The sequence below is a fragment of the Wasmannia auropunctata genome, unplaced genomic scaffold (genome assembly GCF_000956235.1).
Source record: "Wasmannia auropunctata unplaced genomic scaffold, wasmannia.A_1.0 LD335985.1, whole genome shotgun sequence".
NCBI classification, from domain to species: domain Eukaryota; kingdom Metazoa; phylum Arthropoda; class Insecta; order Hymenoptera; family Formicidae; genus Wasmannia; species Wasmannia auropunctata.
The window spans coordinates 285,245-301,703 of record NW_012026905.1 but is presented as its reverse complement, the minus strand read 5'-3'; the positions used below and the strand labels follow the sequence as shown (position 1 = coordinate 301,703).

General features: G+C 42.6%; 1 protein-coding gene across 1 annotated transcript; it reads left to right on the top strand.

Annotated features, from left to right (window-relative positions):
* Positions 1 to 157: 157 nt before the first annotated feature.
* LOC105454401 (prohormone-1-like) lies at positions 158 to 14,952 on the top strand. The gene is made up of 3 exons (XM_011696985.1): positions 158 to 322; positions 7,376 to 7,504; positions 13,932 to 14,952. Exons 2-3 carry the CDS (start codon positions 7,388 to 7,390, stop codon positions 14,094 to 14,096), a joined length of 282 nt encoding a protein of 93 aa, XP_011695287.1. The 5' UTR covers positions 158 to 322; positions 7,376 to 7,387; the 3' UTR covers positions 14,097 to 14,952.
* Positions 14,953 to 16,459: the final 1,507 nt, after the last annotated feature.

Sequence of the window (16,459 nt, the reverse complement as noted above, 5' to 3'; positions counted from 1 at the left end):
AGGGGGGCTGGAGGAGGGAAGAGGGGGAGGGGTGCAGAGAGAGGGTGCGTGGGCTTCGTGCGAGAAGGGGTGGGTTTCTGTTACCACCGCCACCGTCGTCCGCCAACGGCGCGGCAACGGGGTATAAAGTGGTCGCGTGCTCCGAGCGGCGGTCACTCTGTCGTGGAGACATCGAAACGACGCTATCGGGAGAGAGAAAAAGACGAAAAGTGAGAAAGAAAGAGAGGGAGAAAGAGAGAGAGAGACCTTTACTCACGAGTGCCATTCTTCTGGGACGAGGGCACGAGACACACATCAGGCGATACATCAGTCTATATACGAGGTATAAGCTTGTGTTTCCCGAATTCCCGCGCGACTTCCCGACCCGGCTTTCCGTCCCGACGGTCCCCCTTCGCGGAAGAAAGTAATTGCATCGATTATACGGACGTAAATCTCGAGCCGTTGTATGTTGACTTAAAATAAATGAAAAGAAATATAATAGGAAACATAAAAAGAAAGGAAATTTTAGAAATTGTAACGTAAGATGCGCACACGCGTGATGTCAGTAGAAAAAGACTTTTATGATCGGACATCGCTTTCATACATTATACGATAAAATATAAAATTCGAAAAAAAATAATTCTGCGTTAAAATCGAAACCGAGGAATTTCTTTACAATTATTTTTTTACTTATTCTACGAGAAAGAACATCACGCATGAGACGGTCTGCACGAATAAGATTTTCCGAATTTTTGGACGATTTTCGGCCTGGTATTTTTTTTTTATATACGTTTTTATTGCGAAGAAAAGTAACTATCTAAATATAAATTAGATCGATACAGTTGTAAATCTTCTATAGAAAAGACAATAATTACGTAGATATGATTTCTACATAAAAAAAATAATGGAATAAGATTCGAGAAAATTCGGAATACAGATGTAAACTAGATAAAAAAGAATAAGAAAATGCGGATAGAATTCAGGAGGATTACGGGTAGGAAATAGATTTAAAATTCGAAACGAAGAATCGCATAAGTAGAAAAGAACGTTTATAGTCAAACGCATCTGTGATAAATGAATGTATGACAAAACTCGAGAACGCTAATTTAAAATTGAAATCAAAACAAATTTCCTTATAATTATAAAATAAAAAATAACATTGTATAAAACAGTCTACAAGAATAAAAGTTTCCGAATTTCTGCGCAATTTTCCGACCCGATGTTTTCACATTCTCGTGCAGGAAAATAATTATTTAGACACAAATTAAATCAATCATGTAGTTGTAAATCTTCTAGGGACATAATTATGTAGAAACTCGATAAAAAAAAGTAATGAAATACAGATAGAAAGCAGAAAAAAAATCAAAACGAAGATTCTCGCGCGTTAATAAAAAAAGGTTTTTATAATTGGCCGTTATTTCTACGATAATGAATGGCAAAATTTGAGATCGCTAATTTAAAATTAAAATAAAAATTAATTTCTTTTAATTATTAAATCAGAAATACGATAAAGACATCGTGCGAGACAGTCTATATAAATAAAAGTTTCTGAATTTTCGACTCGATATTTTCACATTTTTATCGTAAAAGAAAGTAATGATTTAGACATAAATAAGATCGATTATATAATTGTAAATTTTCTGCGGAAAGTCAACAATTAAGTAGATGTAAACTGGATAAAAAAGAATAAGAGAATACAAATAAGAAGTAGATTTTAAAATCGAAAGAAAGATTCGCGCGCGTCAGTAGAAAAGGACTTTCTTGATCAGACATTTCTTTTACGATAACATATGGCAAAATCTGAGAACTCTAATTTAAAATTAAAATCAAAACGAATTTTTTTTACAATTATTTATTTATTCATTAAATTAGAAACCAGAGGCAACCTACAAAACAGTCTATATAAATACAAATTTCCGAATCTCTGCAGAATTTTCCGGTCCGATTATCGTAAAGGAAATCAATTCAGACATAAATTAGATCGATTATACAAAAATTAAATAAATATAATAAATTAAATAAATTATAAATTTTCTATAGAGAAGAAAATAATTAAGTAGATACCTGCAGAATAACAAAATAAAATCATACGAATAGAAAATAGATTTAAATATCGAAACGAAGTTTCGCACGTGTCAATAGAAAACGATTTTCATGATTGAACGTCACTTCTACGATAACATACAATAAACGTACGTACGTGAGATTGCGAAAATTGAGATCAAAGGGTCCCTTTCCACTATTCCACATTCATTCGTTCATTTTCCCGAAAATTGCGATCATATAATAGGGATCGTCTCCCATGATTATTCATTCATTCGCCCCTTTGAGAAACGCAACAAGGAACGCGACAAGCGAGAGAGATGAAATAATCCGTCGGAATTTTAAATAATACGATCGGAATTCTCGAATTTCCCTTTCCGTGCGCGACTTCCTGCCGTTGACATTTCCTCTTTGGTACCTAATGCGAAGAAACCTAATTATTGCGCCAACGTAAATTAAATCAATTCTATAAACTTCCGGCGCAAGGGGGGAACGGGCAGTTATGCTGAAATAAATTACATGCAAATTGGGAACGCACATCAACAGTAAACAAATTTATAAACCCTGGACGCGCGTTATTATCTAATAATTATATCATATCAATTGGGGAACGTGAATAATTAATAACGCTAGATGAATAACGAATAAATGAGTAAATTATAGGGGGAGGGCCGTACATTTTTAAACTCTCTGTGGAGCGCACATTCGCGCGCGACCCCGCGGCGTCAGCGGAGGAGGTCTTTTCGCGATCGGGCGTCGCTCCTTGCGAGAGGAAGCAGAGGTGGAGACTTTTGACTTTTCTGGGTATGGAATACGTCATCCGAGCGGGGGAGAGAGTGGTTTTCAATTACACACAAATATATTTGATTCTCTCTTTTGTTGTACGTGTGAAATATATTTTTTACATATGTTCTTCTATATTTCTTTTTATATAGTTTCCTTTATAAGTCAAATGTTGTTTGTCAAATTCAAAATTTCGTCAAATTTGTCAAAAATTAAAATAATCTTTTTAAATATCCCGAATTCTGGATATGGAATTCCACACTCACGAGAGCTCTATAGGTGTGGAAAGTAGCTTCGCTACTCTCCATAAGGAAGTCTCCGTCCATGAGGGGAAGTTTTAAAACACCGAATTTTAACATTAAATAAAAAGGAAACGCGAAAGTACGTATCGTACATTATTTTTTCATCCACTCGTCGAAGGGCACGACGACGTGAGATACGATCGCGCGAGATCCAGACGCGTCCCGAGAGAGAAAAACTGCGTGAACTTGTCGAATTCTCCCGCGCTACCCTTTTTCTTCGCGACCTCGTTTGCAAGTCACGGTATAATTTGACCGTTCGCGCCGTCCGCGTCAGGCGGACAGACAGACGAGGACAAATTGGATCTTCTTCCGCGCCACCTCCTTACTTATTCCGCAATAATACGGTTGTACCACGGCGGAAAGAGAGGCGGCCCGCCTCTCTCGTTAAACCGAGCTTTCCCCGAGCTTCGCGGGGAGAGAAAAGGGCGCACAGCCCGTACAAATAAGCCGTGTAAACGGTGAAAACGTGTACGGTGTAATTTTCGTGGTCGATCCTTTTGTAATTCGCGCTTTTCCGCACGGCCGTTAATCATTAGAAAAATCGTTACCAATTTGTGTTATTTCACCCCCTGAGGAGATATCTTCTCTCTCGAAATGTTAAACAGATGACACAATAAAACGATGAAACCAGTTAATGACAAGTAATAAAATAATAATAAATGGATTTATAATTGGGACGCGTGTTCGTGCATGCTCGCGGCGACGAGTAGAAAAGGTCCGTTTATGAGCGAACATCGCTTCCGCGACAATGTAGAACGTTCCGGGAACATCAAAACTGAATTGGAAAGGTCTTTTATTGTCGGTCCTTAATGTCGTGATAATTTGTAATAATATCTCGAATAGGGGAAAGTACATAAATTAGCCTAACAGTGAAACCAAATTGACCTAATTTATACAGTAACTTCATTATGAATCTGCTATGTCTAATATATCTGCTAAATCTGCTTCTCAAAATAAAATAGCTATCGGATATCAATGTACGATATTTACTGTTTTTAATCAAATTTTTAAAAATATTTGTTATTTAGATTCTGTTATCTCTAAATAAATTTGATATCAGTATTTTTTCAAAAAAATAAAGATGGGAGGAGCGTTCCGAAGTCGCTCGACAACTCGAATTTTATTTTACGTCCCCGATTAAAACTTCAGAATTCCGGCGTCTTAGCAATTTTTATAATTGTTCGTATATTTGCTAAAATAATTCGTTCAAGTGCAAGAATCTAGTTTTTGTATTTTTATTTTGCAACTCCGTCAGATAAAAGTCGAAGAATTTCTAGAGTCCTTCCGCGATCGAATTCTTCTACGTTTCCGTTCATCGTGAACTCGAAAGTTTCAACTTTCAACGTGCTTAACTTAAAATTCCGTTTTTTCCGCTCTTTCTCCTCGTCACGCCCCTCCCCCCTCTCTTTCTCTCGGAATCTCGAACGCGCGCGTGTATCGTATTTTATTAATCGTGTGTTTTCGGCATCGAGCGGGATTAGTACACGTGTATCGCTCGACAAACGCGAGATTTTCATCGCCGTTCTCTCGAATAATCGCGATTGACCTTTTCTAATTAATGAATTAAATTCGCGAGAGAGAGAGAGAGAGAGAAAGAAAGAGGAGAGAAAGAGCGTAAACCGCGACTGCCGCCGCGGCGCTTTGTGATGCCGTATCGCGTCACTTCGCCGCGGCGGTGGCCGGCGCGGCGCGGCGACGCGGCCGCAACAATTATCTGATGCGCACGGTGCGGCCGGTAATGCGTACTCGTTTGTTCCCTCCAATTAGCGGATTGTGCAACGGACCACCGCGGCGGTGGCGAGTTGTATACCACTGCGGGCTTCGTTTTTCATTTAGCACTCGCGCCCGCCCCCCCGCTTCGCTCCGCTCGGCTCCGCGCCGCGCCACGCCGCCACCTCCGATGGTATTTGTATCCCTCGCGTCCGTGGGAGTTCACCCCTTTCGCCGACCTTTCATTACGCCTCCTCCGTTGGGACGCGAGGAACATCGGGTTTCCGGTTGCGCGTCGTACGTTAAATTCGTAGACAAAGTTTGCTTAAATACAAACTCGAATTGGTAAAACCGCGCGTTGCGTTAATTGAAAGGAAGGACGCAACTTTTCTTGGAAAAACGTCTGACATTTTTTAAAGGTTACACAAGCAACATTTTGAAACGCGACTTTTCGTAGAAATAAATGATTGCAACATTTTTCCAAAGAATCCCGCTCGTATTATTTACTCTTTGTTAATATATTATTTTTCCCACTTATACCGCGCGCATAAACTTGCCGATTAATTAATCATGCAACTAGATAATCAAACTTGTAAGCGAGTCGCTTATCAAGTTTGTTAAACTTGTCAAACTTGTCTTACTCGTTTTAATTAATTCTCAATTATTGGCAGCGTCAAGAAATCAATACAGAATCGGTCGCAGTATCTTCTTTAAATTTTTTTTCCTCGCTTGCCCCTTGAACGTAGCTTAGTAACATTAACTTAATCATTTACTTCTCTTCTTAATTAATCATTTAGAAATATCTTACTTAATCATTTAAAAATATGAATATTATGTTTAGAAACATAAAAAAAGAACGAATAAAAAAATACTGCATATCCATATTTGATAATTTTAATGATCTATATCCATTTCTCGCTCAAATAAAAGTTAGAAGGCAAAGTTTAAGCTCTGAGAGGTCCCAATGTAACTCATCAAGAATAAATATTATCTCCCTCGCGAAGCGAAGGATCTTCGCAGCTGTACACTTCTTGTAGAAATTTCCGACACGGTTCGATTCGCTCTCGGGGGCCTTCGATTAAAATACCGATCGGTGGCAGCGGAGTTTGAAACTTCTTCCAACTTGACGGGCAGTTTCACCGCGGGAAACAGACGGCATGCGCCGCCTCTTTATTTCTCTTTCGCAAACATATTTCAAGATTCTTATGAATCCACTGCCATTCTTGCGAAGAATTTTTTAACGAGAATCCCGCGGATATTTATCCACCGCCCGCTTGGCACGCGAGTTAGATAGGGAGGTATCAAACGGTTACCAGGCGTATTGTTCATGCGCCATCGGAACTGGACGAAGAAATAGCGCGGAAAGATAAGAGATAACAGAGTCTACTTATAATCGCGATGTCAAAAATTGGAAATGAAAACAAGAAAGGATGCATACGTCTATGATCGTGATTTTCAAGCCATTAGTGGACCAATTACCGTTAAGCTCGTGTCATACATATTATAACGCATTATGGACGTGAATTGGATTCGGTTTGTCAGCTGCAAATCATCGATCAATCAATCCGATTGGCTGCTTAGTAATTGGATGACTCGCAATACAAATCCTACCCGCGGCCACGATTCGAAATGACACGGCCGGCTTTACCTTATCGTTATCGGCAATAATAGATTCATTTTTCACTGCTGCTTACAAGAACTTTCCCCTCTCTTGCTTTCGCCAAATTTCAAACATCAGCCTGTTTCGCTCTAAGCACGCCGAAAGGTGTACGCTAATTTCGTTGTAAAAACACAGACCTATAATGTATATGACATGCGGAACAAGGCGTGAAACGTAAAACACATGTCCGCGTCGATCGAACGTTTCGTTGACGTCAAGCCGTTGCCGGGGCTGTCGAGGTGCGGCAGTATTTTCAACGCGATTTCCCAATTCGAACCAATACGAAAATTTAAATAGATATAGATTGCGGCTCGTAAGAATAGAATTCAAATCAAAAACATAAAGGAATATAAAGATATTGAGGCCTAATAAGTCAAGTTATTGCTTATATATAAGTATATTAAAAGACGATCATAAAACAAAATTACCTAAGTATCATGGATTACAAATGTAAAGTTTCAATAAATAATAAAACGTGTCGATTGACGGTGATCTTTAGTGTTCCCAAAATATAAGTCACAAATTACAAATGTAAAATATAACGACAATTTTGTTGTGACTTTACTGATATTTTTTTACATTTTTTTTCCACACTCATCAGATGAGCCGTCAGACACACGCGCGAATTCACTGCTGCTATACTCTATACCGTTAATTAATTCGATAATAATTAAATAGTTGCTGTAATAATATAACTGACGATACGGTTTTCGTTTTGGCGAAGTTATAACATAACTTCGGATGCCGCGTGATCACCAATATATAGTTTGTCATCGTCAACGAGTAAAAACTATTCCCGAACGGTGCTTCCTGCTTCCCGCTGTGACAATGCGAAACTCTCTCTTGTCGCGATCGAGTTACACAAGCCACTCGCGATCATTTTCACGCTTGTTTTCAGATTCGCGGAGCGATGCTGTCCATACGAAGCGCGGTTGCTTTGGCGTTGATGCTCTTCGTCTTGGCGGAATACTCGGGGGCGATGCCGACGATCGACAAAGACAAAGACAGATTTTTGAACAATGTGGACGTAAGTAAAAAAAAAGTTTTCGGGTGACGTTTACCCTTCTATTTTAATGTTTCAAGGTTTATTTTTTTAACATTGAATTTATTTAAATAATATAAGCTATTTATTTTTTTTTTTTGTTATTCTTCATTTTTTATTTTTATTATTTTTTTAAATCATGGAAAAAACTTGGGAAAATATGTCACGTCGATAAAAATATGACACAAGTAAAAAATTAGTATTTTTGAGATAATGAAAGGAAATTTTCTTTTATTGTTTCAGGAATACTAATTTTTATTTTTTCCTAGAGCAAAGTTTTGATAATTAAAAAAAAAACCCGGTGGTCAAAAGGTTAAAGATAAATATTTTAGAAAATTTCGGATTCAATTTCCTTTCATCTCAAAAATTAATTTTCGACTTGTGTCCTTTTTATCAAAGTGGCGCGCGTTATACTTAATACATAAATAAATTGGACGCAAAATACACAAAAAAGCTATTAATTTCGAGACATTATAACATTCTGTGGCCCTGAAGGCGAGCCGGAAGGACTTGGCGAATCTATGAGTGACATTTTTAATTCCTTTCAAAGAGAAAATCGAGAGCTGGAAAGCCGAATGTTCGACAAACAAAGCGAACTCCGAAGCTTTTAAATTTATAAAACGGCGAGATAGTACGCACACATAACATTTCAAGTCCCGAGAGACGCGCTTTTGGATTTATTCTTCCCGTTCGCGGAAAATTAATTCTATGTAACTGAAGAATCGACGCACTGTCGCGACTTCCGCGAATTTCGGAAATTCACGAAATCGATCAGCGTACTCGCGATTGGTCCTGCCCGCCGACGGATCGTAGGACCGTGGATTTCTCCGGACGGTGCGAAAAAAAATCTGGGCCGCTCGAGTGCTCGTCAAAGTTCCAGTTACACGTTCTCTAGTGACACGTGAAAAATAAAACGAGAGAAAAGAGAGAGAGAGAGAGAGAGAGAGAATTAAAGGAAAAAAGGTGGAGAAAAAGCGAGAGAGAAAGGCGAGTGTGTCCGCGATTTTTTCCCCGTTCGGAGGACTTCTGATCCTACCGGACTTGTGGATCAGCTAGACGGTGATAGACGGGGGGAAGGGTGGAGGGGGATAGGGGAACAGGATGAAAGGGAGGGCGAGCGAAATGGACACGGCGAGGGGTCCCCGCCTCTGACAGCTGTCAGAAACGTCTTCCTCTTTCTGCGTCGCTTTGTAATGGAACTCCCGGCGACGGGGCGAGATCGGAAAACGATCGGAAACGGACGTATCGCCGCTCGCCGCGAACCTGCGATTACGTCACGAATCCGGCGCGGAAGTTCGCCCAGACGAATTCGCGCGGCACTCTCTCTCTCTCTCTCTCTCTCTCTCTCTCTCTCTCTCTCTCTCTCTCTCCCTCCCTCCCTTTCCTGCCGCGACACCGGTCGGAACCGATGCAAGTCCGGTCGACGCGAGCCGAATTTTCTCCGGCAAAAAACCTCCCCCGGAGATCCTCGGGGAACTCGACGACCACGACGAGCCGGGCACGTCGATCGAATCTCTGTGAACGGTTTTTTTTTCCTCGGAATTTAAAAAGGTCCCCGAGAAATTCTCTGGACAACTAAGGTGCTCGCTGCTTCGCAGCAGTGAGTGGTGCGGCGACAACTTTGCCAAACGTTAAAGTTAAAATGAGGTATTCAACGCCGATGACCTGTTTGTCAAAGCTGCTGGACGACGGAAGGATGAGGAGGGCGGGAAGGGAGATGAAAAAACGCGGGCGCAAGCGTTTTGCGTAAGCGCTGAACTTTCCCGCGCGCGACTTTGAGGAAGAGGAATTGGCGCAGGTGGAGGAGGGGGGGGGAGGTAAGGAAAGGCGCGAGGTTGGCGAAAAGAAAGGGGAAGAAAAACTCGTCGTCGTCGTCGTGAAAGGTCGCGACCGCTACCTGAGGCGGTGCTCGGGGTAGTTGTTATTGCGCAATTTGTTTCCTCCTTCCGCGATTTCCGCATGTTCGATTTGAAAATTCCACGCGCTCGTAATAAAAATACGGTTAAACGACGATCTGGAATGCAGATGGGAGAGAGAGAGGGAGGGAAGGAGGGACAGAGAAACATGTAGGAAGAGCGAAAACTTGAAACCGTCGCGTAACCGACAGATGTCAAAGGGCGCAGCGTCGTGAACTCGTTCGGCAAATCGGTACGCTGTCATTCGATTTCCCCGGCGAACCTCCGGAGCGGAGGGAGGACGGAAGGGGGGGGAGAATTTCCACGTGCCGCTAACGCTGCAGCATCCCGACCTCTCTGTGTTTCGTCCCGTTTCCGTTACAAGACGACGACGATGATGACGGCGGCGGCGGCGGCGATATACGTGAGGGGAAACGGAGGGGGAAGGGAGGGAGCGGAGAAAGGGGTGCGGGTGGGAAAGTTTTATGAAAACGTTGATGCTTTTTTCCCAGCTTCCCATCTGCAACGCGCGGAATAAACGGTTCGAAGAAATTGCGTTGCGCGTTGCGTAACTGCGCGTCGCGTCCCTGAATTGCAAATGAGATAGACGGTGAAGAGAGGGCGGGGGAAAAGAGGGAAAAGGAGAGAGGGAGGAAAGAGAGGAGAAGCGGAAGAACGCAGGAAGAACCACGTAGGAGGCCGCGTCGATGCCGGGGATGGAGAGACGTTCGAGAGAGCGGTGTATCGTATCGAAAGAGGGAAAGACAACCGGTCGGCGCGCGGCGGGGGTTGCGCGTTTGTCTTTCAGCAGCGGGCGAAACGTAAGCGCGCGAGCGCGCGGTTAAATAATAAAAAATATAATAACTCGTTCGACGTAATTTAGATTCACGTTTCGCTTTCCCGCTGGAAATAGCAAAGAAATCGTATAAAAAAAAGAAACAAGAGGAAAAAAGAGAGAGACAAGGTTTTGTCGATATACATTTGAATATATACGCTCGCTTTGTGAATATTTTATATATCGCCGCGGTATTGCGGCGCAGGAATGCTTCGCCGTGCCGAAATAGAGTCAGGAATATTAAACAAATTACTTTGACGGGCTAAAATTTCGAGAAACAAAAATGAAGATCAGACGTTTCTGTGTTTTTGGGCTGCATTCTCCATTCAAGGAATTCTGTCGCCGCGACCACGTCAAGTCGAGTAAAGAGAAGTCATGATTGCGAGAGGAGGTGAAGAAAAGCAATCAAGAAAACGCGGAGAAGTGACGACGGGGCCAATAAATCCGCGAGTCGCATCCCGATAATCGATAAACCGTCGACGACAATTGAATTTTTGCGGTACCCTCCCCCGCGCCCGTTAAACTTGCAAGCGTGCGGTGGATTTAACGCCCCTTCGCGGTTTGTCGGCACATCTCGCATCGCCCCTAATTCGCGCGGAACGTCGATCTGTAAGTTTTGAGAGGTTCGATTTAAAGGAGAAGATCGCAGTAGAAGAAATAGAGACTGGGAGAAAGAGAGAGAATACAAGAAACAGAAGAAAATAAGACGCCGCAAAAATTAAAGAATTAATAATTAGGATGGGCACTCAGAGTCAATAACGCGGTAATTAGCTAGTGTGTGGTAAAAAAATTTAATTTTTTAATACAATATTCTTTAATACAACGATGTATTAAAGAATATTGTATTTAAAAATTAAATTAGCCATGCACTAATTACTGCATTATTGACTCTAAGTGCCTATCCTAATTATTAATCGTTTAAACCTGTCTCATATATTATTGAAGAAAATTAAAGGTCAAGAAAAAAATATGTAATATCGTGTGCACAAAGATCCCAGACAATATTAAAAAATTGTCACATATCCTAGATAACGGATGTCTAATACATGTCATAAAGCATCGTAAAGATATCTTTTGACATGCATATCCGTATGCATATCTAAAAGACATCTTTATGACGTTTTCATGACGTGTTTTAGACATAACGTGTTGCCTATAGGATATGTGGCATTCCAAAGCAGAGAAAGGGACCTTTTTTTTAAATGTTAATCAAAGACTCAATATTTTGCTTGGAAAGCCAAAAATATACATATATGTTAATTTTATGAATGTTTGAAATTTTATTTTTTTACGGAATTTTATTTTTCTAAAAAAATCCACGAATGTCACACGTTTGATTTTGCGGGATTTTCGATTGACATTTTCGTTTGACATTTTCATGAGGTGCGCATTAACTGTGTCAGCTCGTGTGACATTTAAACCGAAGACCCTGAGGGACACGCGCGCGGGCGCACGCGAACAATTCGTCCCGCGAAAGTTTTCTCATAAACGTAACTGCATAAAGTGTGGTAATTTCGCAAAAGGGCTGGAGGAACGGTGAGGGAAAGGAAGGGAGAGGAGCGACTCGAGATTTCCCATACGAAATCACGCGCGATACATCACGACGAGATGGAGCTCGTCAACGTGTAGTATCTTACAATTTACCGTTGGGATTACGCTCTCTCGCACACGTCCCGCGGCTCATCTTCCCCCGCCCCCCCCCCCACATCATTTGGGTATCCCGGAAATCCACAACGTTTCTTCGGTTAAGTCGGCTCTTTCATTTCCGCGATCGCGCGCGGGGTGCGTCCCTGCGACGAAACTTCAGAGAAGGAGCCGATTAGAACTCATTATAAATAATTCAAAGAAAGACCGACAGTCGATTTCGCGAGAAAGCAATTAGTTGAAAGGATAGGTTCATTATCCGATCTTATATTTTTAAGATTGTTTGAAGTCGAGAAGTGCGCGGCTGTTATTATAAAAATTTATATAATGTAATAAAAAAAATAAAAAAAAATAAAAATAATAAAAAACCTTGTAAAAAAAAATTTACCTTTACTAGAAATAAAAATAAAAATATGTATTATATATTTTTAAATTACTATAAATTTGGGAGAAAGAGAAAGATTACAATTAGATGAAATAAATAAAATTCTCACTCGGAGGTCGAAATAATAAATCTTTTTGTGATTGACAGATATCAAACAGATATGTCCAAGGAAAAAAGAAATAAATAAAATAATTCTACTTTTAATAAATCTCAAACATATCATTTTTAATTTAACTCTTTGTTTTCATCTTTGCCTTGATGTAATTTAAATTAATTTTTTCATATCTCAAATATATCAACTAAAATCATTCTTAACCGAATAAATAAAACCGTCATGCGCAATGACGAGATCCTTGCGGAGAGAGTAGAGACACTCACGTATCATTCAGATATCAGACATTGCAGTCAAAAGTGGTAAGATCGAACCATAAAACTCGCTCGAAGAGATCCAAAGCCGCCGCGACCTGCGTCCATCACGTGCGTGCACCCGCGTTTGTGCACACACATACGTATCTCCCCGATTCGATGGAATCGAATTCGCGATGCTGCTCCGCGGAGGGTCGCGCGTGCCGTTAATTTCCAATTTCCCTCGATCAACCCTCGCTCTGCGCGCGCGCACGCGTCCGCGCGAATCATGTCGCGGAAACGCAATTGCGCGACAAAACGCGGAGCGCGCTTCCTGCTCCCCTTTATATTGTCGCTACACCGGGAAAAGCTGAAAATAAATGTCAATCGAACCGTGTACAAACGACTGCAGAACCACCGACAATAAATACGACAGTTTACCCCACCCCACCACCGCGCCGCCCGTACCGCCGGGCATCATCATCCCCCGACGATGACGCGATTTACACCCCATTACGCCCCGCTAACGAAAAAGCGCGTTCGCGCTCGCTTGTAAATTGCGCCACGAGCAGGCAGGATGCTTCTCGCTTTTTACCGTCGCGCGCGTCGGGACATTAACGGGGTCGCGCAGGAGGGGAGACGAGATAATCGTGTTTCACACGTATGTATATGCGCGTATAACGTATCTCCGTTGAAATCGACGTTAAAATTGTGACGTATCGAAATGCGGCACGCGCGAGAGCGAGGGGAGGGGAGGGAAAGGGGGAGTACCGATCTGAATTGTCGTTTTGAAACTTGTTTACCGTGCGTTAAAATTATAACTCGAGACGAGACGAGACGATGAATGGGATATTACGAGAGCGAGATTGCGAATTTTCAGAACACTCATTTACATAACACTCATTTCTTCCCGGATAGAAGAGACTCTGCGTGTTGCACAATTACAGTCAAGAAGGACAGAAAAAGGACGAGCCTGGATGGATTAGAAAGAGAGAAAGAGTGTCTCTCGCGATGTCTGTCTAGATTCAAATTTTATTCTTTTAATTGTATTTCCCCCTTTCTACATTGCTCGTCCATTCTCGCGAGAGAGCGCGCGTTCATTCAGAACGGAATAAATTACGCCAGTACATTTACGTTAAAAAAGACTTTCGTAACTAGGCGCAAATTAAGTTACGACTCGTCCCGGCTTATCCGGAAAAGCGCGTGTTAACTTCCCCTCTCTCTTCCTCCTCCCCCCCTTGCAAAAAAAAAACGAAAAAAAGAAAAAGAAAGAACGAGAGTGTACAACGGAATTTTTGATTGTTCCAGCTGGTGGACGACGACGGCAGCATCGAGACGGCCCTGATAAACTACCTGTTCACCAAGCAGATCGTCAAGCGTCTCCGCGATCAGCTGGACGTCGGCGACCTGCAGCGTAAACGAAACTACTGGAAGCAGTGCGCCTTCAACGCGGTGTCTTGCTTCGGTAAATAGGCGCGCGGCAGGACGGAGGAAAAGCCGGGCGAGAGAGAGAGAGAGAGAGAGAGAGAGAGAGAGAAAGATGATCTCGTTACGTGCGCGTCACCGCCGGAAAGAGTTCAGGAACCCTCCCCTCCCTTCCCCCTTGCCTGCCCCCCAGCCGTTTTATCAGGAAAACACACCGAGGAATCCGCGCGAGAGGGAAATTAGCCCCGCGAAGTGAAAAACGCAACGCAATTCGACTGCAAAACAAACGGCCACTGTTTATTAGCGATAACGACAATTAATTACTTCCTCGCGCCGTTAAATTGTACACGTATATATATATATACAGCCGCGGACGCACGCGCACGTTCTCGGCCGCCGCTTCGCGTGATGTAGCGCGCGTAATCCGTTCAACGAAATATAATTCGACGTACGAGAAATAACAGCCGCCCGCCCGACTGCTACCCGCCGAGGTATTTAGAGCGAATGTAATCCGTTTTAGTCGCGGACGCGCCGCGCCGCGCCGCGCGGAACGACCCGACTCTCTCGCGCCACCCACGAAAACATGTGTTTCGGCGACGGGGGAGGGGGGCCCCTCTCTCTCTGCAGCACAACCGATAATGCAATAAAAGGTTTAATGAATTTTAATAAAGCGCGCTCACCCTCTCCGATGTGCGCGCGCGCGGTCTAGCGTGCAATTCGCGCGCGAGCGAACTCGTCCGGAAATCGACTCTGCCTCGCGAGCTGCTCCTATACCCGCTGCCGCTCTGCACCTGACGGCGGTAACATTTGCTAAATCCGAAGAATATCGCGAACGCGCACCGGGCTGAAAAATAAGCAACGCAAATAAAAAGCGCAACAGTGGGAGTGTTGAAAAAAAAAAAAAGAACATAGACATCGCTGTGTAGGCAAAATCTCTTTGTTAAAACGCGCGATGACGTCGAGTAAATTATCGCGAGAACGAATCGGCTGAAAATAATTAATCGGCGCAAACGAGAGACATTATGATAAGGGTGTAAGAAAAAAAAACATCGACAATTGGCGCGTAAAATGGTCTCTTCTTGCGTTAAAACGACGCGCGGGGCGTCGTTCCGAGGATCCGAGGGTCGTCCGCGGCGATCGTGCCAAACACCTCGTCGACAACGTTCGTTCGCGTAGGTGCGCGCGGTTCCCGAATTCTTCCGGCGGCGCAACGAAAAGGCAAATAAAAGAAAAAACGACGAAGAAAGAGAACAATCCTTCCTCTCACCCCCTCGCAAATTGTTCGATCCTAGAGCTTTCCAGATTTTATTGTTAGCTGCGAAAGTCCGCACACACTTCCGTCGGCTGTTCTTTCCGGACCTCGTCCTCTTCCCCCTTCACCCCCGCCCCTCGCGAGAGGGGACAGCAAGCGCGCGAAGCGAGAGAAAGAAGAGAGAGAGAGAGAGAGAGAGAGAATGCAAAAAATTAATACAAACGCGGTGATTCGCGGATCGAATGAAAATTACAACGACAAGCGCGGAGACGCGGTGGGATTGCATAATCGCGGGATACATATCAGAGGATAATCACGGACGACCACGTGCCAAATCTATAATTCTTCTTTCATGTTGTAAATCTACCGGCCACCAATTTAACGCTGTTCGCCACATCGCGCGATATACATATATACATATATGTATACATATATATATATATATATGTATGTATACGTATATATATAAACACACATACACATATATAGAGAGAGATATATATATATGTTTAATTATAATATGCGCAATCTCATTTTGCCTGTTGCCAATGTGTCTCGCCTGTACACGTCACAGAGTTCTATGAATGATTAAACTGTTGTAATTGTGGCTCCTCGATTGCAAGAGATATTTCTCACCCCTATCCCGCCCGATTTGATTTTATTCGCCGCACGAGATCGTCGAAAACGCGCGTATCGTTACGCGTATATATACGCGGTGTATCGCGATCTACCGTCGGTAGAATTTAATTTGCTTGCGGTCCCGCGTGTGGGTTTAATCGTCGAGATGCCACTTAGCGAATTGGGTCTGCTTATAACTCGCTTAATCGGCACGGAGAGAGCGCGGGTTATTCTCTCCGCCCTCTTTCCCCCCTCCCAGTTGTTCGTAATCTCCCAGCGTGAATTAATAATTCTCAAATGAGAATATCCTAATTGTTTTGTCTTCCAGAAGCGACTCCAAAAGACGTTCGCCGCGAACAAACGCGAGCGAGATTTTCGTTCGTTACATTTACTTACTTCATTCATTTCTTCATTTCTTACGACAGTACATAAAAGGCGTGTGTTTGCGTTTTACTTATGTAAGTCTAATTTTCTTAAATGTACGTAGAAATTTACTTGAAATGAGGAGGAAGGAAAAAGAATTAAAGATAAAAAAAGGTAA

What these genes read in the sequence shown, in the direction of transcription:
- LOC105454401 (XM_011696985.1), top strand. Translation starts at nt 7,388, where the DNA reads ATGCTGTCCATACGAAGCGCGGTTGCTTTGGCGTTGATGCTCTTCGTC. An exon ending in GATTTTTGAACAATGTGGAC is followed by an intron (nt 7,505 to 13,931) that starts GTAAGTAAAAAA and finishes TGATTGTTCCAG; the next exon opens with CTGGTGGACGACGACGGCAG.